Below are 27592 nucleotides of genomic sequence, written 5' to 3'. Positions count from 1 at the left end.
CTAGCCCATTCAGTCCAATGTTCTCTAACTGATCATCATTCCTTGTATTTTATAATAAAATCTTAGAGCTGATAGGACCATACAAATTGGACAAATTATCTCGTCCAAACATCCACCCAATACTTGAGTTTCCTTTATCACAATTCCATCAAGTTGTCATTTAAGGTATGCTGAAACCATGTGTATAAAGAAAGAATTCTCTGCCTCCTATGTTTGGACAACTTTGTCTGTTACTAAACTGCTCCTTATGTTATGGTGCCAAAGTGTGTCTGTCTTCTTCAGTTTCAGTTATCAGTCATAGTTCTATATATTGGGTCACAAAGAAGTTTTGTTAGTCTTCCATATATTTAAAGTAGCACCCATATGGGAAGGTATGCTTATACCTCTGGATCATCAGAAGACTGAGGATAAAACCTTAAGTTCCATTTAGTAACTAGTTGTAGATCTATCACTCATGAATATACCTAAATTTTTCTAGAAATTCATTATGTTTTTGGCAGCAAAATAAAGTATTATAGAGCTTCTATCTAATTGTCCTATTTCAAGATTGGAAAAGGAAGAAACAAGAGCTCGTAAGCCTGAGACTCAGAAACAAGGTCATATTCAACTTACCTGTATAGTCACAGTTTTCTATACTTTAAATACATTCCGTTAAATTCTAAGCTGAAAGACCCAAACCCTCTCAGTTTATAGAACATCCTTCTCTCAATCATTTTACTTGCCTTTCTCCAAACCTATTCTAGTTCTTATCTTCCTACAAAGTGACAACACTTGTAAAAAGTAAAAAGGTACTATGATTTTGTTCAATAGTAGAATTACATTCTCTACTTTGTTTTTAATACAGGGTCCAAGTGATAACAGTGAGTACCTGCTTCATCTGCCCAACTCCTACCTTTGCACATGTGTTTTCTAGAGATACACTACCTCTACAATTTTCTGGAACCCATTCAAATGCTTATAACAAGAACAAACATTTATACACCCAGATCCCATTCAATAGGCACAGTTTACTGAGCCAAGCTTGAACACCTGCACTGAGCCAGAGCAACAACAGTGTATCTCAATATATGAAATGGGTCACCTGGCCAATTATAGTCAATGAGTACTGACAGTACTTATTATTTATTCTGTACTAGCAAATATAGGCAATTCTCTTACTGCATGAGTTTTTTTTGTAACAACATGATTATAACATCACCAATTAATTAGGGGGAAAAAATCAGTACACAAAGCCATGGTTATTACAATGCAAAACGGAATCAGCATCGAGTAAGTAGGAAAAATAATAGTTGTGTGCAAACAATAGGCATGCATAGATGCACTGTTTGAGTGTATGGCTGTTCTTCTGTAATAGAATTGTTCTGTTTACCCAAGAATTGTTTTGTTTTATGCCAGTAGTAAACAAAAGAATGCATGGTCAAGGGCAAAGGAGATAGGGGTATCTAAGAACCTTCTAAGTGAATGGACTAAATGATAAAGGAGTAAACATATGGTTTGTTTCTATTAAGTTTAGTCAATAGACATAATACTTTTACATTACAGCTATAAAAATATGCATATTACAGCAAGACAACAGAATCCCAGCAGCCCCCTTTCCCTAATGAAACAGCTGTTTTTATGAGATTTTTCATAATAAAATATTTCTCAGGAACACAACCGTGACATTATTGCAGAAGCACTACAGGTTATTATCTACAGACGTATCTAGGAAAATCATCTCCTAATAAACACCTCAAATTCTTCACAAACATGAATTAGCATAATTGAGTGCTGGAGAAATAGAGAATCACGAATGACTGAACAAGTGAGATTAATTTAATAAATATATTAAAATACATGAAACCTAGATGGCCTTACAAGAGCTTGAAAACTTCATTTCCATGCTTTATCTTACCATATTATACAAAAGATCTCTGTGGGATGAATTCATTTTACAGATGAGAAATCTGAAGTGCTCTGACAGATTAAATTGTTCAAGCTCATAAAGATAGTATATTGCATATATCAATCTGATATCTAATAATGCTATGAAAATAAAAATTAATAAAAGGTCTCACCTAACAAAAAACTTCGTAATATTACCATTTAAAATAAAAAGTAAGGCAAAAATACCCCACCCCCAACACTGGCATTATTAAAAAGTTATAGCCAATGCAGTAACATCAGATTTTCTAAAGTTGAAGTACTATAAAGAAATTAGTAATAAAAGCAAAAAATGTAACATGAAAGAGTCACAAATGGAATAAAAAATTTTAACTACACAGGAACAGAAAGTTTATGGCTTTTTTAGCAACATGGTAGATTAATGGGGATTCAAGGAACTACCTTTACTCTGAATGTTTTTTAAATTCCATAACAAATAGTTAATGAAAAATTGTTCGTATGTCACAAATACTGCATGAGGCATGTGACACACAAAGCTACACATAAAATTACAAAAATAAAATATCTAGTAATAAACAAGTAGGATCTATATAAATAAGACTACAAGGCTTTATCAACATTCATTAGATACAATTTGAACAAATAAAAAAAAATATCCATAATGCTGAATATGGGAATTAATCAACACAACACAATTTAAACACAAGTCAAAAAATATTTTTCAGAACTTGAATTGTTGATTTTATTTTTTTAAATAGTTATTTATTTATTTTAGAGAGAGCATATGTGGAAACATGAGGGGGAGGGGCAGAAGGAGAGAGAGAAAGAGTGAATCTCAAGCAGAAGCAGACACTGAGCACAGAGCCAGATGTGGGTCTCATAGGCCTTGATCTCAGGACACTGAGATGGTAACCTGAGCCAAAACCAAGAATTTGGATGCTTAACCAATTGAGCCATTCAGGAGCCTCTGAATTACTGATTTTCAAGTTTACTTGGAATAAATGGCAAAAACAACCATAATTTTTAAAAAGAGTAATGAAAAGGTACCTCACCAGCTATTATAATCTATGACTCAAAACAAGAGGGGAGTAACACAAGAATAGAGAGATCAATGAACTAGCAGAGAAGGTTCAGAAAAAAACAGAAGTATACTTGGGAATTGAGGGTAATGATAAGGTGGCATTTCAAATCAATTGTGAAAGAATTATTTAACAGTATTAAAAGGACTAGAAAATTCACCCATTAGAACCCTATATAACGTGCTATAACAAATTGAAGATTATATAAAAATTCAACTGCAAAAATTTTAAGACCCACAAAAATGTTAGAAAACATTTAAAAATGTATATAATGGAGAAAAGTCAGAAGCAATAAGACAATAATAAATTTTATTACAAATTAAAATTTCACAAATGTAAAAACAGACAAAAATTAGAAATATTTGCAATATGAAGAGTTGATATCCCAATAAAACATTTTACAAAAAAAATTTTTAAAGAAGAATATTAGAGTAAAACAGGCAAAATATCAACAATTCACAAGACACTAAATAATGACTAACAAGGTATAAATTTAAATATTAATGAAACAAACATAAATAAAACGATGATTCCATAGGTTTCCTATTAAATTTGCAAAGATTTAAAGAAAGTTATTTTTAAAATTAAACAATAAAGATACTAATCAAGAAAGTGGTAAATATTAACTCCTGTTTATTATGAATGAGATTACCAATAAGTTCAAACTTTCTTGGAGAAAATCAGGCCTTATGTATCAAAAACCTTAAAAACTGACCCAGCAAAGCCACTTCTAGAAATTTTCTTACAGATAAAATCATGGATATCTACAAAGATGGAGCAACAAAATTTCAAAATTGCAAAGAAAAACTGGAATGTAAAAATTAAATGTTAAAAAAAAAAAAACCCTAACAGAAAGATGGTTAATAACATGGAATATGCACAATCTATTGGTGAGGGAATGAAGCAGGTTTTAAAATAATAGGTACAATATAATTTGACTTTAAAACATGTTTAGAAGAAAAAAGTCTGGCTAAATTAGGGTGAATTTTATTATCTTCTTAAAATTTATCCACATTTTCTACAACTGATACTCCATTACTCCCATAATCTAAAAAGCATTAAGTTCTTTTTTTAGGTGAGAGCTGACAAGAGAGGAATAAAAGAAAACAACACAGGCAGATGAATTATGAAAACTCAACTATTTGGTACAGAAGCCAATACATACAAAATACATATAAATTAAATAATACATTTTAAAAGGATTTTCATCCACAATGATTAAAAAAAAAAAAAGTTTGGCAAATAAAAAGTGAACCAGTGAACCAGTTACCTAGAAAGCTTAGTAATAACCTAGACCCATTCACAAACATACATCTCTAAGGTATCCTAACCTATTAGAAAAGTTAAAAATACCAAATATAATCAGAATTTAAACTTTATGAGCCACGGAATAGTCTAAACAATCTTGAAAAAGAAGAAGGCTAGAGAGAACTTACACTCCTGATTTCAAAACTTACTACAATGTTACAATTCTCAAAAAGGTCTAGTAATGACATAAAGACAAACATACACCAAAAGAACAGAATAAAGAGTCCAGAAATAAACTCTTACATGTATGGTCAAATGATTTTTGATAAGGGTGCTAAGAACACTTGATGGAGGAAAAGATCTTTTCAACAAGTGGTTGAAATATGGACATCCACATGCAAATGTGGATATCCATGCAAATGAAGCTGGACCACCACCTAACACCATATACAAAAATTAACCCAAAATAGATCCATGACCTCAATGTAATACCTAAAACTATAAAACTCTTAGAAGAAACCATGGGATGAAGGCTTCACAACATCGGATTTAGCAGTAATTTCTTGGATATAACACCAAAGGCACAGAAAACAAAACAAAACAAATAGAAAATAGATAAACCAAAATAGGGGCACCTGGGTGGCTCAGAAGTTGAGCATCTGCCTTTGGCCCAGGTCATGATTCTGGGGTCCTGGGATCAAGTCCTGCATTGGGCTCCCCAGAGGGAGCCTGTTTCATCCTCTGCCTATGTCTGGGCCTCTCTCTGTGTGTCTCTCATTAATAAATAAATAAATAAATAAATAAATAAATAAATAAATAATTTTTTTTTTAAAAAAGGAAAATCCAAAATAGCCATTGGACTTCATAAAAAAATTTTAAATCTGTGTATCAAAAGATAATATCCATAGAGTAAAAAGGCAACCTGTAAAATGGCAGAAAATATTTACAATTCATTTATAAGTAATCAATACCCAGAATATAGAGAGAACTCCTAAAACTCAACAACAAAAAATAAAGCACCAATTCAAAAATGAGGAAAGGATCTAAACAGACATTTCTCCAAAGAACTTACACGATGGCTAATAAAAACATGAAAAGATGTTCAACACCACTAATCATCAGGGAAATGAAAATCAAAGGTATCACCTGATACCCATTAAGATGGCTACTATAAAAGCAAACAAAAACCAGAAAATAATATGTATTGACAAGGATGTGGAGAAACAAGCCCCTATGCTCTATTGGTGGAGATGTAAAATGGTAGAGTCACTGTGGAAAACAGTATGGCAATGCTTCAAAAAATTAAAAACAGAATTACCACATGATCCAGCAATTCCACTTCTGGTTTTACATTCAAGAGAACTGAAAGGAGGGTCTTGAGGGACTATCCGTATAGCTATGTTCACAGTAGCTAAAATGTGGAAGCTACCCCAAGTGTTTTTCAATGGATGAATGGGTAAGTAAGATGTGGTCTATAAGTTCAATGAGATATGACTTAGCCTTAGAAAGAAAGTTCTGATATATGCTAAAGTATGGATGAATTTTGAGGCTACTCTAAGTGAAATTAACCAGTTACAAAAAGATAAATATTGTATGATTCTACTTATATGAGGTACTTAAAGCAGTAAAATCATAGATGCAAAAAGTAGAATGAAGGTTTCCAGGCTGGGATGAGATGTGAAGGGGGAGTTATTTTTGACCAGATACAGAATTTCTATTTTGTAAGATGAAAACAGTTCTGGAGATGGATGATGAGAGATGGCTGAACATAAGAATGTACTTAATATCCGTGAATTGTATACTTAAAAATGGTTAAAATAGTAAATTTTCTATTATGTGTATTTTACTGCAAATAAAAAAATGAAAAAAATCTTGGAAGAAAAGCACAAAATTGGAGCACTCAAACTTCCCAATTTCAAAACGGACGATAATGTAGTGTAATACTGGCTTATGAACAAACATATAGATCAGTAAAACTAACTGAGAGTGCAGGAAAAAAATCCTACATTTAGGAGCAACTGATTTTTAACAAAGGTGCCCAGACAATTCAAAGATCCTGGGATGTCCACAAGCAGCAAAAGAACAAAGTTAGGACCCCAATCCCACAATATTCAAATTTTATCACAGATCTAAATCTAACAGTTAAAATTATAAAACTCTTAGGAAAAAACATTAAGTCTTTGTGACCTTGGGTCGGCCAGTAGGTTTTGAATACAACAGCAAAAGCACAAGTGGCAAAAGGAAAAATAAGTACACTAGATTGCATCAAAATTAAAAACTTCTGTGCTATAAAGAACACCAAAAAGAAAGTAAAAAGACAATTCAGAGTGGGAAAAATATTTGCAAATCATGTATGTGATAAGGATCTAGTATCCAGAATATTAAAAAGAACTCCTATAACTCAATAATGGAAAGATAACTGAATCTTAAAATGAGCAAAGAATTTGATATTTTCGCAAAAAGATATACAAATGGTCAATACACGACAAGATGCTCAACATCACTGTCATTCGGGAAATGCAAATCAAACCACAATGAAAAAAAAACCCCACAACCCCACAATGAGATACCGCTTAATACTCATATGGATCGCTATACTTTAAAAAAAAAAAAAAAAAAAAAGGAAAATATGTGTTGGCCAAGAATGTGGAGAAATTGGAACCCTAGTGCATTGCTGGTAGGGATGTAAAATGGTGCAGCCGCTGTGGAAATAGTTTGGCAGTTACTCAAAAATTAAGCAGAGTACCATATGATCCATCAATTCCATTCCTAGGTATATACCTAAGGAACTGAAGTCAGGAACTCAAATAGTTGTACACCAATGTCTGTATTAGCATTACTCCTGATAACCAAAAAGTGCTAACAAATCAAATATCCATCAACTGATAAATGACTAAACAAAATGTGATACATGCTAAATCATTGAGGAGCCTTGAAAACATTATGTTAAGTGAAAGAAGGCAGTCACAAAAGACCACATACTGTGTGATTTCATTTAAATGAAATGTCTACCATAGGCAAATCAAGACGCAGAAAGCAGATTTGTGGTTGCAAAGGGCTAGAGGACTGAAGGGAAAGGGGGAATGACTGCTAATGGGTACAAGGTTTCTTTTAGAAGGGCCAAAAACATTCTGGCCCTTTAATTCTTTAATTCTAATTAAAATTAGATTGTGGTGATAACTGCACAACCCTCTAAATATGTTAAAAAAAAAAAAAACAGTGAATTGTACACTTAAAATAAGTTAAGTGTATAGTATGTGAATTTTATCTCCATAAAGCTATAACAAACTTTTATGGGGGTGCCTGGGTGGCTCAGTCGGTTTGTCTGACTTTTGATCTCAGTTCAGGTCTTGGTCTCAGGGTTGTGGGTTCAAACCCCACATGGAGCCTACTTAAAAAAAAAATTACAAACTATAAATTTGTAACTTCTTGGAAGGTATCGTTAATATTATCCCCATAAAGATAACTGGGATTTAATATCCCTACTTAGTACACTGCAACTTAATCAAAAGTACTTTTAAACACTTTTAAAATAAATAACTAGTGGCAAATGTTATCTTACATTCCAAAATGTTCTGGGATAATTATAGTACAAGATTTCACCAAGGCAAAATGTAATTGTACCGCATTTTGATGTGGAAACCAGCAAACATATTTCCAGTTACACAAAGTGCAATAGAAACAAAGACTTTCCATGATCAGAATCAATAAGGTTTAAAAGTGTTATACTTAGTTTTTGATTGCTCTGAAAACCTAAAGTACTTAAAGAACATCAGGCTGAAATACCTTTTAGAATTGAATGGTCCAAACCAAAAAAACAAAAACAAAAACAAAAACCCAGAAGACAAACAGATGAACTATGAGATGTGCATGCTACTTTGATAGATTTCCTTGTTTTTGTTTTTTTTTTCCACTTATGTACTTCCAAGTCTAACTCATCACAAGGCTAAAGAGGATATGCAAAGGTCAGCTAGTCTTGGCTAAAACAGGACAATAGTAACTTTTCAGCTTCATGATATCTGGTCTAAGTTTTCAAGTAGAGCTGGACTCATTTATACTAATAGATTTTAAGATAAGAAGATAGGTGCACCTGGGTGGCTCAGTCGGTTAAGTGTCTGCCTTTGGCTCAGGACATGGACCAGGAATCCTGGGACTGAGCCCCATGAGCCCCATGTCAGGCTCCCTGCTCAGTGGGGAGTCTCCTTCTCCCTCTCCCTCTGGTGCTCCCCCTGCTTATGCTCTCTCTCTCTAATAAATAAATACATTTAAAAAAAGATAAAATGTTTGTGCATTTCTTAACTTTGTATCTCTGTATACAGAGTAAATACCTTCCCAACTTCTGTCCAGCAGAAATATCTATAAAGAATTATTTTTTACAGTACTTAAAACTTTTAATAAAAATCACTTCAAAATTTAAATGCATCAGAATTATCTTACAGATAATCATCTGCCTGCTTATCTACCATGAATGATTACCTCTGCTGAACACACAAAGTCAAGCAATTCCATTGGCAGCATAATGAGCTCCAGTTTCTCAGTCTATGGAGGCAAGCCAAGAGGTCACCAAGACAGGTGACAAAGCACAAGACCAACACCAGAATCAGTACAAAACAGAAGCAAATTGGGACTTCATTAAAATAAAAAGCTTTTGCACAGGAAGGAAACAGTCAACAAAACCAAAAGACAATCTACGGAATGGGACTAGATATTTACAAATATCTTATCAGATAAAGGACTAGTATCCAAAATCTATAAACTTATCAAACTCAACACTCAAAAGACAAATAATCCAGTCAAATGGGCAGAAGATATAAACATATTTCTCCAAAGAAGACATAGAAATGGCCAACAGACGCCTGAAAAATGTCCAACATCACTTGACCTCAGGGAAATACAAATCAAAACCATAGTGAGATACCACTCTACACCAGTCAGAATGGCTAAAATTAACAAGTAAGGAAACAACAAATGTTGGTGAGGATGTGGAGAAAGGTGAACCCTCTTACACTGCTTGTGGGAATGCAAGCTGGTACAGCCACTCTGGAAAAGAGTATTGAGATTCCTCAAAAAGTTAAAAATAGAGCTACCCTATGACCCAGCAATTGCACTAAGTATTTATCCAAAAGATACAAATGTAGTGATCCGAAGGGGCACTTGCACCCCAATGTTTACAGCAGCAATGTCCACAATAGCCAAACTATGGAAAGAGCTCAGATGAACGGGTAGAAAAGATGGGGTTTACCTATCTTCTATCTATCTATATATATAATGGAATACTCAGCCATCAGAAAAAATGAAATAAATAAAATCTTTAAAAAAAAGTCTCTTGTGGTTTGTCTCCTCTAATTACATCTTTTTTTAAAAAAGATTTTATTTATTTATTCATGAGAAAGAGAGAGAGAGAGAGAGAGAGAGAGAGAAGCAGAGACAGGCAAAGGGAGAAGCAGGCTCCATGCAGGGAGCCCAATGTGGGGCTCGATCCCAGGACTCCAGGATCATGCCTCAGGCTGAAGGCAGACCTTCAACTGCTGAGCCACCCAGGCATCCCCCACAAGAGACTTTTAACCATAGAAAACAAACTGAGGGCTGCTGGGGGGGGGGGGGGGGGCGAGGGAAGAGTGGGAGGATGGGGTAACTGGGTGATGGACATTAAAGAGGGCATGTGATGTAATGAGTACTTGGTGTTATGTGCAACTGATGAATCACTGAACTCTACCTCTGAAATTAATAATATACTATATGTTAATTAACTGACTTTAAATAAAATGAAATTAAAACACACAGACACACACAGAAAAAGTAAGCCAAAAAGGGGGAGAAAGGAAAAGACTGGATGAAGCTCAGTGCTGGGCAACAATGAAAGGATGACCAAAGCCAAGTAACAGGAAACGGAAGGAATCTTCTAGTAAAAGTCAGTGTTAAGTGGCTAGAGGTAGAACACATCCAGAACATTAGTTACTTGTAATAGGAACAAAGTGTACCAGCAGAATTAAGTGGGAATACAGAAATTTGATGAAATGAACATAAAATAAAATGTAAACATAATAAGGACTATAACTTTAAACATCCACATGGCTCTTAAATTTTTCTATCCCAACAAATAATCTAAAATACACAGGACTATGTGGGGAAAGAAAACTCAAAGCAAAAGTTCCCAAAGAATAATCTAAACTTTACAAGTGTTTAACCCCCATGATTCAAACACATCATTACTGTATCTATTCCCACTTCTTCCTTTCAGATAAGTTTTGCTTTTGGAGTTTTGATGTGAATGTAATTGGTGGAACCTTTTTAGAAGACTAAGATTGGCCCACAGAAGAGCCTTAACCCAGGTCTATTAAGACTTATTCCTGAGAAACTGACCTGCACTTCACTAGTCCTGCAGTGATGTACCAGAGTTATTATCAGTGACTTGTGTATGGGCATAATGACCAGCTTCTAGGACCACTGAGAGAAAGCCAGGAGGACTGAAAGTCTCTGTAGATAGGGCAAAGGAGCTTCTTTTGCTTCATGAAAACTTTACTCTTTGCAAGGGGTATCAGCCACAGCAAATATCTCTGTGGGAAATTTTGGGGACTTGAGAAGCTCTGTTCCCATTTGAGAGAATGCTGTGTGCACAGACAGATGTAAAGGACATTTATTGAAGTGCTTTTATGGAGCACAAAAAAGTGAAAGAATCTAAATGTCCTTCAAGTAGACCAATATATTTCATTATATCCATAAAATGAGATGATGAGGGATGCCTGGGTGGCTCAGCAGTTGAGTGTCTGCCTTTGGCTCAGGTCATGATCCCGGGGTCCTGGGATTGAGTCCCACATCAACCTCCTTGTAGGGAGCCTGCTTCTCCCTATGCCTATGTCTCTCCCTGTCTCTGTGTCTCTCATGAAGAAATAAATAAAATCTTTAAAAACAACAACAAAAAAACGAGATTATGAGCTGATGCAATGAACTGTGTCGTATGTGCAGGTACTGATCACCAAAACATATAAACTGGAAAAAGGCACAGAATTATATACACAGTACCATACAATTTGTGTTTAAAGATAATGACATACAGACCTTTCTAACTAATTCTGACAAATAACCCAGCAGCCATTAAAGAAATGAATGATAAATGTGTCTTCATAAAAATAAGAGTTGTACATGAAAAATAGTAACATAAACAAAGTCAAAAGATGTTTGTTTCCACAAACTGGAGAGCATACACAAGAAAACTATCAGTGAACAGCTCTGGAAAGAGGACCTGAGTGGCTAGAGGAGACAGAGTGAGAACTCTTCAGTTTAAACTTCCTCAGTGTACTTACATTTTTTTTTCATATGCATGTACTGTCTGCTCAAAATGAATGATGTATCATAATAAATTTTAAAGTCTACCCATACATATATATGCTTCTATATGCATATATTTAAGGGGCCACTGACAATGATTGTCCTAAAGAGGAAGACTTAGATTTTCTTAGTTATCCTTATGTACGATTTGAGTTTTTATCATGAGGATATATGACCTATATATCCCAATCTTATTTTATAATAAAAAGACAGTTGTTTGAAGTATAAAACCTTTGACCCTGAAACTGCTTCAAGGACTTGCTACAGTTGGAGAACTGCAGACACATTTTCTAGGAGATCCTTTGATAACTAATGGGTAAAATTTGGAGACTAGTTAAATTTTTTCTATCACTAGAGAACTGTTTCACCAGATATATATTTACATTCATACATGTGTAATGACTGCAATAATTAAAACTGATTATTTAGAGCTGTAATTATTAACAGGAAAAGGAAAAGATGCATAATATTTTTGAATGAAAAAAAAGCAAGATCATAATAGATTTCATTAATCTCTACTTACAGTGTTATCTGTGAAGATGATAAAGAAAATAGTAATTGTCTCCTAGTAGTAGAGTTAGGGCTTTTAGTTTCTGTATACAGTTCTGGACTATGAATTTTTTTTTTAAGATTTTATTTATTTATTCATGAGAGACACAGAGAGAGAGGCAGAGACAAAGGCAGCGGGAGAAGCAGGCTCCCTGTAGGGATCCCAATGCAGGACTCATTCCCAAGACCCCGAGATCACAACCTGAACCAAAGGCGGATGCTCAAGCACTGAGCCACCCAGGTCTCCTTGGACTATGAATTCTCTACAATGAACTTGTATCACTTTTATAATCAGAGGGGAAAAAAGTTATTTTACTTAAAAAATAAACTGTCTTGAAGAGTATGGAATGAAAGAACAAACTAACAAAGAAATAGCAAGCTAGTATCTACAGGTTTAGCTTCAATAATACAGCTAATATAGAACAAAGATGGAAGTAAAGTTTTTCACTGCTTGGCCCTGAATGATAATACCCATAAAAGTACCACAAAACATTTTGGATAAAATCTACAAAGTGAGATATAATTTCAGGTCTAGTGTCCAAAAATCTTTCACTGAATTTTTCTTTTGTTTAAAATACATTACTTAGCCTGAACACCATTATCTCCCCTGCTCTGTGTGTGGCATAAGGTATGCCTACCACTCCTTCTGAAAACACTCTCTTCTTAGCTATTATGCTTCTACTGACAAGGTCCTGGTTTTTCTCCAAGTTTATAGCCAATAAGCTATACACTGCACAAATCCTGTTGCACAATGTGGTTGATCCTGAGTTTTGTCCTCCTCAGGACTCAACTTACTGGCCTCCTGGATGAACCATCTTTTTTCCTACATTCTATCCTAGGACTTCTTCTCACTCTACACTTTCCCTAGGCAATTTTAAGATCTTGTGAAGCTTCAAGTACCTGGTAACTCCCAAATTTATCTCTACCCAGCTCTCTCTCTTGCACTAGACTCATGTACCTGCCTAATGGACATTTCTTCTTACATGTTTAACAGGTACACAAAACTTAATACATCAAAACTCAAACTTGCTCCTTTTCTTGTTTTGGCTGTGTGAATGGCAACATCCCACAGCTCATACCAGAAACCTAGGGCCTTCTCCTCAGTCCTTACCTCTTTCTCTCACACATCCAGTAAATTAACAAATCCTATCAATTGTTCCTCGTTCCCTTAATCATATCCTAATTCAAACCTCCAAAATCTCCCACCTAGATTACTATTACATTCTCCTAACCCCAGTTCCCTGAAGTTATTCTGAATGTATTGCCAAGCAATCTTTTAAAATACTTAATCTGAACTTGTTACTAGCTGCTTAAAATCCTACAAATAAATGGTCCTATTGTCTTCAGTATAAAAGAAAAAGAAAAACGAAGACCCTGACGTGATTTCTAAGACCCCACTTCTCCAACTGATTTTTTTATACCTCTCACCTCATCCATTACTACTAAGATCTGGCATTGGAACTCTTTCAATTTCTTTACCATACTATCTTTCCTTCATAAATGCTGCTCAGCAGTGGCTCCAAAGGGTTGTGGAGAGAACTTTATTTAGCCTTTCCTCCTACAACACGACATCAAAGTTCCTGAAATCACTTCAAATAAATAATTTAAATTAAAACGTGTTTACTACACACCATACAACCCCTACACACTCCCTTTTCAACCAGATAGAAACCCTTCCTTTATAAACAATTCTGGAACCAGATGCTGCCCCTCTAGCCTGTACTGTAACTCCCCAACCCTCACTCATTCTTGTGCACTGTCCATTCACTTGTGTAACTTCTAACTATATTTCAAGTCACAACTGAAATACCATCCTTGAACCCCCAGAACTGGTCAGGTACCCTATGGTAACCTATGTATTCTCCCTACCACAGCCCTATCCCTCGGTGCTCTCATTAACTTTTTATTTGTCTGTATCACTCAAGTCTCTAAGTTCCCTAAGGACTTAGACCATGGCCTACTGACTGCTGAATCACTCACATCTGGCACACAACCTGACATATTACAGATATTAGGCAAATAATGTTTTTTAAACACGTTAAAAAAATTTTTTTTACCAAAAATAAAACAAAAACTACAGCTAAAGGGAAACTATAATGAAATGTCAAATATTCTTTGTAATGGTTCAATTTTTCAAATACCTACGATTTTATTTTTAAAGATTTTTTTTTTTTTTTTATTCATGAGAGACCAAGAGAGAGAGGCAGAGACACAGGCAGAGGGAGAAGCAGGCTCCACGCAGGGAGCCAGATGCGGGAATCGATCCTGGAACTCCAGGATCAAGCCCTGGGCCGAAGGCAGGAGCTAAACCGCTGAGCCACCCAGGGATCCCTAAATACCTACGATTTGTATTTAGTTCAACTGATTAACAAAGTTTGCCCTGCCCTTGGTTTTTGGTTTTCTTCAATTCTGCTCCTGGTACCAAATTCTGCTTCTCTGAGTATTTTCACAAGATGTTTAGTCTCCTGTAATATGCTCAAGTTTTTAATTTCAGCAAACTTAAAAGGAAGACTTTCAAATATGAATTTCATGTAAACCAAAAAAAAAAAAGTATTAAATACCTGTCAACATTTGGCAATATGCCAGGAACTGAGGGGAACACAATTATACTGCCCTAGAGGAAATCTATAATATCTAACCCATAAACATTCACCAGATAGACCCAAAGGACATATAAACATTAACCACATATTCACTGAAGTAGTTACATAATACATCTATGAAGGACTAAATATGTTTTGTGAGGTGATGAGTGAAGAGGGAATTATTGGAGTTGTATGTTAAGATAAAGTAGTTAGGATTTCTGAATCTAAATGTTAGAACCTACCTCAGTTGGAGGGAAAATTTTCCAGCACAAGGTCCTGCCTGAGACAAAGCTCAGAATGATAGTCTGATTTGATGAAGGAGCACCTGTATTAATCTGTTATTTCAGAATCACTACAACGGACAAAGGTGTGAACAATATTCTGGGAATAAGATAGGATAGTCAGGTCTCACAAACGACAAAGACCTTGGTCCTAAACTAAAGACAAGATAAAGCTACTCAAAAGTGGTTCTTTGCTGCCTTGAAAAATTTGGTGGTTCTCTCAAAAAGCTAAACAGAGAGTTAAACATACCTGAGTATATGCCCAGAGAACTGAAAACAAATACTCACACAACTCAAACATGAATGTTATAGCAGCATTATTCATAATAACCAAAAAATAGAAGTAAAACAAACATCTACCAATTAACGAATGGGTAAACAAAATGTATATTCATACGATTCAGTATTATTCAATCATAAAAGGGAATGAAATACTAATACATACACAAGATAGATGAACCTTAAAGACATTATGCTAAGTAAAAAAACAAAACAAAAAAAAAGCCACACACTGTATAATTCCATTTATATGAAATGTTTGGAATAGGTAAATCCATAGAAAAAGAAAGTGTATTATAGTGGTTGCCAGAAGCTGGGAAGACAAGGGATGTGGAGTGACAGCTAACTGATATGGGGTTTCTTTTTGGGGCAATAAAAATGGTCTGGAATTAGAGAGGGGTAATGAGTGCACAGCCTTGGGAATGTACCAAAAAGCAGTAGATTGTACCCTTTAAAAGGGTGAATATTATGGTATGTAATATATATCAATTTTAAAAAGGGGGTTCTCAGCCATTTTTTTTTTTCTGCCATAACACATCTGAAGGACATGATATAATTCCATCAGTAAAGGAAGCTTACTACAGCACGGACTGGTTTTGTGACTTTGACAATAACCATACTGAAGAATCTTAAGAATCATGACACTAAAATCAAGGTCTTCAAGTATTAAGATCAAAATAACAGCTGATGGTCACTTTTTAGTGACAAGAACCACCTTGAAGTAACAAGCCATATGTAAAAACAAAAAATATCTTAGTAGTTTCTAAGTAACAAAGAGATGAACAAGGCCTACCTAAGCTGGTGTGAAGGAAAGGATTTACAAATTGTTCTGCAGAAGGAAAGGGCAAAGGATTTTCATTATCTAGCAGCAACTAAGAACAGAAAAACAATAAAAAAAAGAATAAAGAGAGAATGAGGACTAGATTCAACAACAAAAGGCACTACAAGAAAGATGACACCAGCCATAGGAGATAATATTTGGCATATACTGATTTGGCATATACAGTTCCCAACTTACATATGGGTAACATTTTAAATGTTTATAAATCATAATTCTAAACACATTTGCTAAGAGAAATAATTTTTTTAAAAGTAGGTAAGTTTGCAAATAGCCTATAATAATTTATAATAATCTTTCATTATTTCTATTTTCCTAGCTGAAATCCAGGATGCTGGAAGCCATCTCCCCTACCTCCCTCCCATCTCTTCTTCACACATCAAGATTCCAACAAGAGAAATTCCCCTCCAATTTGTTGCCACCACCATCTTGCAGCATAGAAAATTCTGGCTCCCTGCTCTTCATGAAGGTGAGACCAAGGTAGAATCATCTGCTATCCAGAGCTGTAACCAAAATGGAGTTCCGCCATGACAGCTTTACACATGAGAGAGAAATTCTTAAGTCAGACAGTTGAATTTCAGAGGCTGCTTGTACTCTGATTCAGCAACACTCTTCTGATGGAAAACTGCCACACAAAGAATTAAGGTGTTCACTGTGAAATAACAGAAACCTCATCGTGTGCAGTGGGTACAACGGACCATCTGTAGTGCATGTACATAATACAACACATACAGCAGGAGTTCAAAGGCAGAAAGATGTGAAGAGGTAAGGCGTGAGAAGAAAAAATTCAAATGCACAAAATTTGCTGGGATCTGTAAGAGCATAATAAAAAAGCAAAAGCATTCCTTTTTATCCCAGTCCTCTTAAAAGATCCTTCCTGATAAGATCTTCCCCATCTTTTAGGAGTCAAACAAAATGTTGCCTTCTTTGAGAAGCTTTCCTTAAAAACCCTAAGCAGTTGGGACTTTCCATCTCTGTGTTCCAAAAGCACCTTGTATTAATTATTATAGTGCTTATTAAATTGCTACCGTTTATTTACATTTTTTAAAGATTTTTATTTATTCATGAGAGACACACACACACAAAGAGATCGAGAGAGAGAGAGAGAGAGAGAGAGAGAGAGGCAGAAACACAGACAGAGGGAGAAGCAGGCTCCATGCAGGGAGCCTGACACGGAACTCGATTCCTGGGTCTCCAGGATCACACCCTGGGCTGAAGGCAGCCCAGGTGGCTATACCACTGAGCCACCCGGGCTGCCTCGTTTATTTTACATTTATTTCCCCATTAGATACCTCCTCAATTAATGGAATATTTTACTCATCTTTGTATTCCCAATACTTTGGACAGTGCTTGGCACGTAAAAGGGTCCAATAAATACTGGTTAATGAATGACTGAATGGGTTTCTTCAAATATTGAAAGAAACAAAAAGTAGGGGCGCCTGGGTGCTCAGTAGGTTAAGTGTCTGTCTTCGGTTCAGGTCATAGTCCCAGGGTCCTGGGATCGAGCCCCATGTCAGGTTCTCTACTCAGCGGAGAACCTGCTTTTCGCTCTCCCTCTACCTGCCTCTCCCCCTGCTTGTGCTCTGTCAAAATAAATAAAATCTTAAAAAAAAAAAAAAAAGAAAAGGAAAAGTCAAATGAACAAATCCCAAATGAATGAATGTGCCAGTCTGGCTACTAAGAAAATGAGATATAAGCATGAAACCTCCAAGTGGCCTAAACAGTGGATCTGAATGCACTGAATATCTAAGGTAGATGAATTCAACAGCAAGTAACACAGAGTGCATAGTAAATATTCTGCTTGTTCCTTTCAATCATATTTTTTTAGAAGTTATAAGGAATATTCCTTATTGGGCATGCAAAATCCTCAGTAATGGGTATATATGTTGTATCTGGCATTTTGACATCTAAAGAAATACTTAAATCAAATTGAACACAGATATAGAGTTCAACAAAATTCAGAAGAAAAACTATTAGATTCTGTCAGTGGAAATAAAGGGTACCATCAAGTTCTGATCATAATTAAGGAATTAAAACTGAGTTAAAGCTCCAAAGCAGACTGAATCAGAAGAGTTCCTTGTGCTAGCTATCAAATGAATGGTTCACAGGAGTGGGAGCAAGTGCTAGCCAGTAAATCCTGACATCTGAAGAAATAAAGATGATGGAATGCTACAGTAGTAAGACAGGTAAAGTAGCTGGCAAGTCTTTGGAAGTTAACTTCTTTTAGGAAGCTGGTAAGAACGCATGTTAAAGCACAACACTAAGAAACATAAAAGTGTATCATTGTTTAAAGTAAAATTTGTTTCAGTAGTTGTTTATCTCATCTTGCAAAAGTATTACATATTCATAATTTTTACTTTCTGAAATCATAATACTAGAAAAGATCTTAAAAATTATCAAATCAAATCTTCCAGTCTTACAAATAAGGAAACCAAGGTCTTACAAAAGGCAAGTGACTTGCCCAAGGTCATACTGGTAATCAATCAGAGGCTGAATCTGAACTCAAACTCCGTTTTCTAGTCTCTCAAACTTAAGAGTTTTCCCACTAGATAAAGAACTTTCTTATCTTAACATCCCTTATTAGAGGTTTGGTTTCCCCTCTACACACATATATACACGTGTATATCTGTAGACATACACATGTATGTGTGTACATAAAAATACACCCACATATCTACATACACACTTGCCGCACTTGAAAAAACCAGGGCTGTTCAGAAATGTATTAAAAAAGTATTTTTTAAATTAATTGAAAAGACTAGTACTATGATAAGGTATTCATGTTTTCTGAATGACCAACTAAAACACCAAATCACCATGTCTAGGTTTACATTTATCTTAATGTATTAATTATATGAAGCATAATGGTTAAGAGCATGGGCTCTGGAGTAAGAGACCTGTTTGTAATCCCCTAATTGCAGCTCTGACATTTAATTAGTCATATAACCATGAACAAATTTAACCTTTCTAATAGTTTAACCTTTCTTACAGTTTCCTCACCTGTAAAACTGCAAAACAGAACTGTCCTGATAGGGTACTTGTGAGGATTAAATGGATGATGAATATAAAGGGCTTTGCCGAGGACCTCGTTCTTACTCAATAATTTAGCTATTATCAATATTACTGCCTACTAATCTCTGCATTGCCTACAAAAGTACCCCAACAAAAGTTTTCTTTGTATTTCTCACTCTCTCACAAATACAACCCCAATTATATATTATCTGTTCTTCTGAACAGAGTCCAGCAAACTAAGAATACTATTTAAGAGAATTTCTTTTGCTTTTCTCTTTTAGAGATCACTCTTATCTCAAATTGATTTTTAAATTCTAGAAATGTCCAGTCCCTACAAATAGAGTTTAAAATTTAAAAATACAAACTGTTTTCTATCTTCTTGCACTTTTCCATTCTTTCGAACAAAATGAGTTTGGTTGCCTAAATTCTGCAAAGAGGAAATGCAACTGACTCAGAAAGAAAATGAATCTCCTTGCTTCCTACTGAGTACCGTACCCTTTTGGTGTTCAGACACAAAGGACACTCTCTATCTCATTTATGGTGACAGTGAGAGCAAATTATTTCCAAGATTTATTGTGCATTTATGTTTTAACTCTATTAGAATCTGAAATTAACACAATTATAAAAGACCCTTTTTCCATATATATAATCATGCCTCAAATAAAATATTTCCTCATTCCCCATATTCCTTAAAATGTGAAGTTTAACATAAGTGTAGGATCCTGGCAGGACTGTATTAATAACTCTTTAAGTGAAAGAAATGACCCTGAGAGCTGTTTTATTTCCTAAAACTTAGTAATTTAAGATGCTAACTCCTCTGGTCTAAATTCTTTTACTACGTACTCATGTTCTGTGATGCTTGCTGGACAACCGAAAGGATACAACATTTACATATGTTCATTTTAATAGGCAAATATGTCTAAACAAAACCTATTTTATTGTAAATCTCAGGATTCTCTTTGAAGGTGTAATTGTCTGGGTTCCTAGAGTACTCTGAAATTTCAGTTACAGAATGTATAATTTAATTTGAAAGTAAATCAATACTAGAAACAAATTATTTCATCATCATCTTTTTACAAAAGATTAAACAGCCACAGATTTTATTTTACCAGGACTAAAATGCATTAAATTACATTTCACTGACATAAGATCAAAAGAACCTCATAAATACAATGCAGTATTTTACCAGAGGGAGGTTATAAGAAGCCAAACCAAAAATATTCCCTCTGGAAAACAAAAGCTGTCTTAAGTAATTCTAAAACTCTCTTGACATTTGATCCTTTTGTATGTTTTTAAAGTTCATCCTATAAACAAAATCATTAAAGGTTGCTGGAAAACAAGCCCAAAGAATTATAAATAAAGTTATTTTTTTTCCCAAAATGCAATGCTACTTTTCAGCTTTCACAAATGCCTAAGAAATGTTCACATAGTATATACATTTAGCTATTTTCAAATTGTATAATTCTTCTAAAACTATTCTTAGTCTAAATTAAAACCTAACCATGAGGTATAAAATGTGGTTAAAAGTACCTCTTGGCAATAAACAGTATCATAGGTTTAAAATAAAATATAAAATCAAAGTTAATAAATTTATGTATTTTATTAGCTTAAACTATTAATTTATGAAAATAAAACTGGCTTCTCTCAGAGAGATTAAAAATAATTTAAGGTCACCATAATTTTATAAAGCAGATGACAGACTAGTTAGATGTCCTACTATGTCTACTCTCATGGGATTGGGGATTTTCTGAATATGCCCCAAATTACATAATATTGGGGGAAAGGGAGATGGTTTAAGGATTTTGAAAAATATTATATGAGAAAGGTGATTTTTAAAAAATGTTATTAGAATTTTTCAATTAAAAATATAAACAACAGAGTCAACAGGCATCTCCAGTCTACGATTTCTCAAATGTCACCAGATTATCTTCCACTAAGTACTTTTAAATACATGCAGCACACAGAGTATCAAGTTTTCAAATCCAGACCTTTTGCAGATATCTGTACTGCTTTAATTGCTGCATATAAGCACTGAAATGCACCATACTAAATTTATTAGAATCACTATCTTCCTCTAAGAGTCCCTTTTAAGTTATTTTAAAAAGATATCTTACTAAATCTAAGAAAAATGTCGAATATACACTTCCTTTTCCAATATCCAGAATATTAAAGTATTTATAAATATGGCTCCCCCCAACTTACTTCAGCTTTATGAATGGTTTCATTTTTCTAGTGCTAATATAGTTCTGAACATACCCTCCTACCTAATTTGGGGAGGGGAAAAAAAAAAGCAATCATTTTAAATGTTGAAAGGTAGCTAACAAATTAACAGTGATATTCAAATAAACCTACTTTGTTTACACTGAAATCTAAAGATTATATAATAAGCTCTGACATTATCTTTCCAGCAATTTTCCGTACGGTCAAAGGCGATAGAGGCAACATACGTTTTTACAAGAGGAAAACAAGGAGTTAATAAAATATATTTTCCCCTCAACTAAGAATTGCCTTCTCTTTTGTCAATATTACACGACATTCATCTACTGACAAAGGAAAAATGAACACTTCACTTGCCTGTTTAAAAAACTAAATTGAGAGCATTACCAGTCGTAGACTTAATTAAGTTATTTCTAGGGGGAAATATTTAAAGCAAAGGGACTATTTACAGTTCATTGCCGACTGCTACATTTTGGGGGAACAGGCCTGAACAAGATAGTCCCCTATTTGTCCCTTGCCTTTTTTTCCCCACCACCCACCCTGCACCAAACCCCCATTGTTCTATGTAAAACTCAGGTTAATGATCTCTAAATAGCAACTGCTACATTTATATCCGATTATCACTACGAAGAACTCTGCAGCATCACCTTTACCTGCTGCTTTCTCCCCCCCCCCCCCCAAATAAAATCCAAATTTGGTAATAAATCAATCACACCGTGGTGGGGGGCAAGGATCGCAGCTTCCCTTCCAGACTGACGGATCTCACTCCAGAGGCGTGAGGAAATCCCCCAGAAGGTCACCATAATAAATCGAGGCACCCCCCCCCCCAACGACGAAAATCATTTAAGCTGACGTTTTACTACAATTCTTTGAAAATCTATAACCGAAATCCTGGAAAAGTGTACAGCCCATGGAGTAGATGCTGCTTCTCCCTATTAGCCAGCAAAGTAGAAGACGAAGGCGGCGGCGGCAGGCAGGGTTTCGCGTGGGCTTGGATCCCTCGTACGGCACTTCCTCCCCAAACCTGGCTGGCAGGACCCGATGCTGGTGCCGAGGAAGTGGGAGCCCGGCACGCCGGCGCCCCAGCACCCCCCCCCCCCCCCGGGCTACCTGCCTCGGCCTGCGGGAGCGCCGCCCAGCGCGGACACCGGCCCCGACACAAACACTCACCCATCTTTCCTCTTGGCTTTGTAGACGTGACCATAAGTGCCGCGGCCAACTTTGCAGCCCTCGTATTCAAACAGGTCCTCGACCCGCTCCCGCTCGCTGCTCAGCTTCACTTTAAAGTCATAGTCCATTGTCACAGCCTCCGGGGCCGGGGAGCTGGGTCGGGGGGCCGGGGGGCAGGGGTGGGGACCGGGGAGGCACCGGCAGCCGCAGCCCCCGGGAACCCGCCCGCTCTACGCCCGGCGGCCGCAGCACCAGCCTGACTGATGCGGCAAGAGCAGGAGGAGGCCCCGCGAGAGCGCCGGGGACATCCAGGGGGACGGCGGGGCAGAGGCCGGCCGGGAGGGGGGGGCACGGGGAGGCTCCCCCGGGCGCGGCGCAGCGGAGGGACGAGGGCTGGGGGTGGGGAGCGGCGTCTCTGCCCTTGTCCCCGCGGGCTCCCGGGGCGCCGGCTCTCCGGCTCGCTCCTGCTGCGCGTTCTGCTCCCGCGGCGGGGAGCGGCGGGGCGGCCGCGGCGGGCTCTCCTCCTCTTGCACTCGCACTCACGCCTCACCCGCTCTCACACACACGCTCACACTCACTCACTCACTCTCTCCCTCATACACTCAAACAGAAAGGCAGCGCCGCACAACAGCCGGTACCTCCTCAGAGAGAGGAGGGAGGGAGGGGACGCGCGGAACACGGCCACGGCTGTCGCAAAAACGTCGCGAAGGCTCCGGCTGCCTCCGGGCCTCCCCGCAGCCCGCTCCGCGTTGCCGGTCCGGCCCCGCTGGGGCCCGCACCTCGAGGACCGGGTGGAGGAAGCGGGGTGGCCACTGCCCAAAGCTGCCGCTGGATGAACCACGTGGATTGTCCCGACGGCGGCCAGGGCCCCAGACTACAATGCCCAGAATGCACGGGCGGCCGTCGTTGCCACCCCTCCTAAGACTCCACCCCACACGGTGGTAATACGGGAGCGTTGCATGATGGGATCAGTAGTCCCAGGTGAAATTAGTGGCAATCGCTTGGAGGAAAAAAAAAATTTTTTTTTTTTTTTTTTTTTTTTTTTTTTTTTTTTTTACAGCAATATCGCTAGAGCGAGACTTGGGCCATAAACATAACCAGAAATTTTTTGCGAGGGAAGCTAGTTTGCATTAGAACCACATTTTGTGCCACTTCCGAACTCCAAGATATTAAAGGGCATTATCATTATCGAAAGTCTGTATGTTTGTAAACATCTCATCTCACAGACTGTTCTGTATTCTTGTCGCTCACAATCTGATAAGGGCTACACGATGATACCAACATGACACATATTACAAACGTCGGTAAAAGTGAGTCAATGAGCCCGAGTGGTCATAGTTTTAATCCTGTAACAGGTGACCATCTGAATGCTTCCCATCCATTCAGAGGGAACATTATTTTGAGTACAGCCTTCTGCACCACTGCCTAGAAGAACAGCAAAGTTTAGCCATGATTACAGCAATGAATCTAAATGCATAGAAACTAAATTGTTGATCATTTTAAGTAAGAAAGGTGCCAGCTGAAGGTAGGAAAGGAGTCCTCATGTCTGATAATAATGTCTCGTTTTGTCTATTCCCTTTTATTTAGATGTGTATTTTTAATTTATAAAAATATTTGTATGTAGGGGGCAGCCTGGGTGGCTCAGCGGTTTGGTGCTGCCTTCAGCCCAGGGCCTGAGCCTGAAGACCCAGGGTCGAGTCCCACATCAGCTCCCTGCGTGGAGCCTGCTTCTCCCTCTGCCTGTGTCTCTGCCCCTCTCTCTCTGTCTCTTTCTCGTGAATAAAATATTTTAAAAAATAAAAATATTTGTATGTATTTTACACCAAATTTCCCCACTCTCCAAGGGACATGTAATCTCTCCCACCTTTAAACCCCCATAACAGGTTTGAATCCTGCCCTGCTGTTTATTAGCCTCCTGCCTCTGAACCCTCAGCTGCTTTCTTTGGGAAATGGAGCAATAAAAGGCCCTTAGAGAATGCTACCTGTTCTAGTCAGTGATGTCAATTGGGTGATTCTATAGCAGGACTGTTTCTTTGCATAAAGAATTAAATCTTTTCCCAAATAATGGATTTTTTAAAAGATTTTATTTATTTATTTTTTCATGAGAGACACACAGAGAGGCAAAGACACAGGCAGAGGGAGAAGCAGGCTCCCTGCAGGAAGATGCGGGAGTGGATCCCAGGACCCTGGGATCACGACCTGAGCCAAAAGCAGATGCTCAACCACTGAGCCACCCAGGTGTCCCCCAAGTATGGATTTAGAATAGATTCTTTCAGAAAACTATATATTTGTGTTTCTTAAGGGCTGTGTTTTTTTGCCCAACTATTTACTCATAGATCTTGAGAAACCAAAGCACCACACTGGGGAAGATTGTGAAGAAGCAAGGGACTGGGCTTGGCTCTGCACTTGGATGGGTGCTCTCCAGTCATCTCCCGTATCACCTGAATATGATATTCCAAAACACCGAAGGTCCCAGATTTCTTTGGACTTGATCTACCCTATGGATGAAGGTATGAATTCCCCCTGAAGAGACTGGATTTCTTTAAATAAAAACTGCATTGTTTGGGGGCACCTGGATGGCTCAGTCGGTTAAGTATCCAACTCTTGATTTTGGCTAAGGTCATGATCTCAGAGTCGTGAGATCGAGCCCCAGGCCAGGATCTGTGTTGGGTATGGAGCCTGCTTAAGATTTTCTCCCCCTCCCTCAACCCTTCCCCCCACTCTTAAAAAATTGTATAGTTTTAAAATATACAACATGATGTGTTTATGTATATAAACAGACATAGTGAAATGATTACTATAATCAAGCTAAGTAACAGTGTTCTTACTATCAGTAATCTTGGGGCAGGAAAGGAAGCCAGCCTTGGAGTAGGGCAGAGAAAGCCTGCTTCCCTCTCTGAAGCTAGGGTAAAAGTTAGGAATCTGAATGCCAGGTTGGGAAAATATGGTCATTTGAGGTAAACAGACCCCTGAACACAATATCAGGATGGGGAGCTAAGGAAAAGATAGACATTAGAGCCTTTTTGGGAAGCTTGGCTAATGTGTTAGGAGCAGTAATATCTAATATCCGGCTTTAGGTTTTTCTTTTCTGTGTGGGAGTTCCCTTCTGTTATACCCAGGCTATCAGGCCTCATCTATACTGTGTCCATACTTGGAAGAAAGGGAAGGAAAAAAAAAAAAAAAGAAAGGAAAGGGGACTAGCCTAAGACTCAATTATGAAAGATAGGAAGTGGCCTACAGAGTCAAAGCAATGAGCTAGGAAGGACTGGACACATGTTAGGTTTCCAAAAACTTGATGAATGGAATCTGTTTTTAGAATGGATTTTCTATAGGTCAAGGATGATAGTTCATACTTAATTGTTATTTAAATGAATTGAGCATATCAGGAACATGGAGCTGGTGTTTCAATTTTATTTTCAATTTCAGGTTATACTGGTATCACATGTCTATGTGGTCACTGGAGGTCATGAGAGTGCAAAGTCTATGACCTTCATTAGTTCATATTCCAAAAAGTGTGCAAATAATGCCCATGCTTTTCATAAATATGGTTTTATTTACATTATAAATTTCATATCTCCAGTCTTAACATGCCTCCCAAACACGAGCCCCACAATTCAACTGCCTCCTGTTAAACCTAAGAGGATATTCTGCTGTCATCTCAAACTTAAAATTTCTGAAAATTTTGCCGTGCCCCCAAACCTCCCAAATCCAGTGAAGAACAATGCCAGGAGACAGACATTCTGTTGTTTTACTGCCAATCCTACGAGTCCAGGGCTTCATTAACAGCACATTGTCCTTCATACTCATGCCAAATATGCCTTTGTCTGGCCTGTTCTCAAAGTCTGGATGCTTCCTCATACCATCTCTGACCTTTGTAGTCCTACCCATCCTCCAAGGTACAGCTCAAATGCTTAACTTAGTCATGAAGCGTTTCCTGGTTCTTACAACTGAATATGACCCCCCCCTCTTTTTTTTTTTTACCTCAGCCCTGGCACCATTATACTTAATTTGTAACTCATGTGGAAACATCACAGCTACTTTGTGTTTTAGTCATTTATTTTTATATACTTAAAAAAAATCTGTCCGTTAATGAACACCTTAATGACTGAGTCTGACTTATTCATCTCTGTATCTCTTAAAGTGCCCAGAACATAGCTTGCATAATTATATTTAATTAGAATGTGTTTAATTGGATTTATTTCTGTAAAGGTTGAAATGGACTTTAAGGCGGCGGGGTGGGGGGGGAAGAGACATTAATCTCCAGGTCGATCACTTCTCATCTCTACAGCTTGTTTTCTTGTTCAATATTAAAGTATGCTTTAAGCAGAAAGTATCTAAATCTTCCATTCTGCAGGTGGAATGTTCATCTTCATCAAAAAGCACATACTAAACATCTACATTTGAGTAGTGTTAGGCACAAGAAAGAACAAGTTAGATCAATCAACACTCTGCCTTTTACATGTTTTCAAAGAAAATACTAATGCAAAATTTCTCAATTAACCCTATATGCACCCAGAATATCATTTAAAACTTGGAAACAACCAGAACCAAAAAGCACTTCAAAAATAACTTTCTTTCTCCCCTTCATCATGTGAATGTCATTTGTTCCTATAGACTCATTTCCACATGACTGGAAAGATGACCACTAACAGTTGCTGAATTTGACATCAGATGCCTATCATTAGAGAAGAACTGACTCTGTTTCTCAACTCCAGTTCTAAAAATCACAGGAAGGGCTCTGGGTCCAGCTAGGTCAGTGGCCCATGAAGTGTGCCCACAAGGGCAGGGGTGGATAAGAATAGGAGAGCTCCTTTGTTCAGAAGGATGAGGAAGATGGGGTGAGGAGCTCACAAGAAAAGGGAGAAAGAAACTCTAAATACCATGAAGTCTCTGAAACAAAGTAACGTGATGGAAAGTGAACTGGGAGGAGATTGCTTCAAATTGGTCGGATGGTCAAGGATTCTCTGAGGTGATGCTTAAGTGAGACCTGATAGACAAGGAAAAAAGCCTGCAAAAACGAAAGATCAGGGTAATCCACATGAATGGTGTGCCTCAAGTGCAAAGGCTTAAGCTGAGAAAGGATAGGAGCATGATAGGAGTGTCACGAGTAAGGGTGGAAGT

At 37.3% G+C, this 27592-nt stretch overlaps 1 protein-coding gene across 4 annotated transcripts in view; it reads right to left on the bottom strand.

Moving 5' to 3' along the window:
* CDK8 (cyclin dependent kinase 8) overlaps positions 1-23073 on the bottom strand; it is a 111555-nt gene extending 88482 nt beyond the window's left edge. For 3 of the 4 annotated variants that reach the window (XM_025996687.2, XM_025996688.2, XM_072719846.1), the window contains exon 1: positions 22472-23073. In XM_025996687.2, coding sequence (XP_025852472.1) covers positions 22472-22599 — 128 coding nt within the window. In that variant the 5' untranslated portion in view covers positions 22600-23073. The remainder of the gene's footprint in view (positions 1-22471) is intronic. The other variant, XM_072719848.1, reaches the window with a different exon arrangement.
* Positions 23074-27592: the final 4519 nt, after the last annotated feature.

Source organism: Vulpes vulpes, chromosome 9 (assembly GCF_048418805.1).
Source record: "Vulpes vulpes isolate BD-2025 chromosome 9, VulVul3, whole genome shotgun sequence".
NCBI classification, from domain to species: Eukaryota; Metazoa; Chordata; class Mammalia; order Carnivora; family Canidae; genus Vulpes; species Vulpes vulpes.
This window is presented reverse-complemented; position numbering and strand designations above follow the sequence as displayed.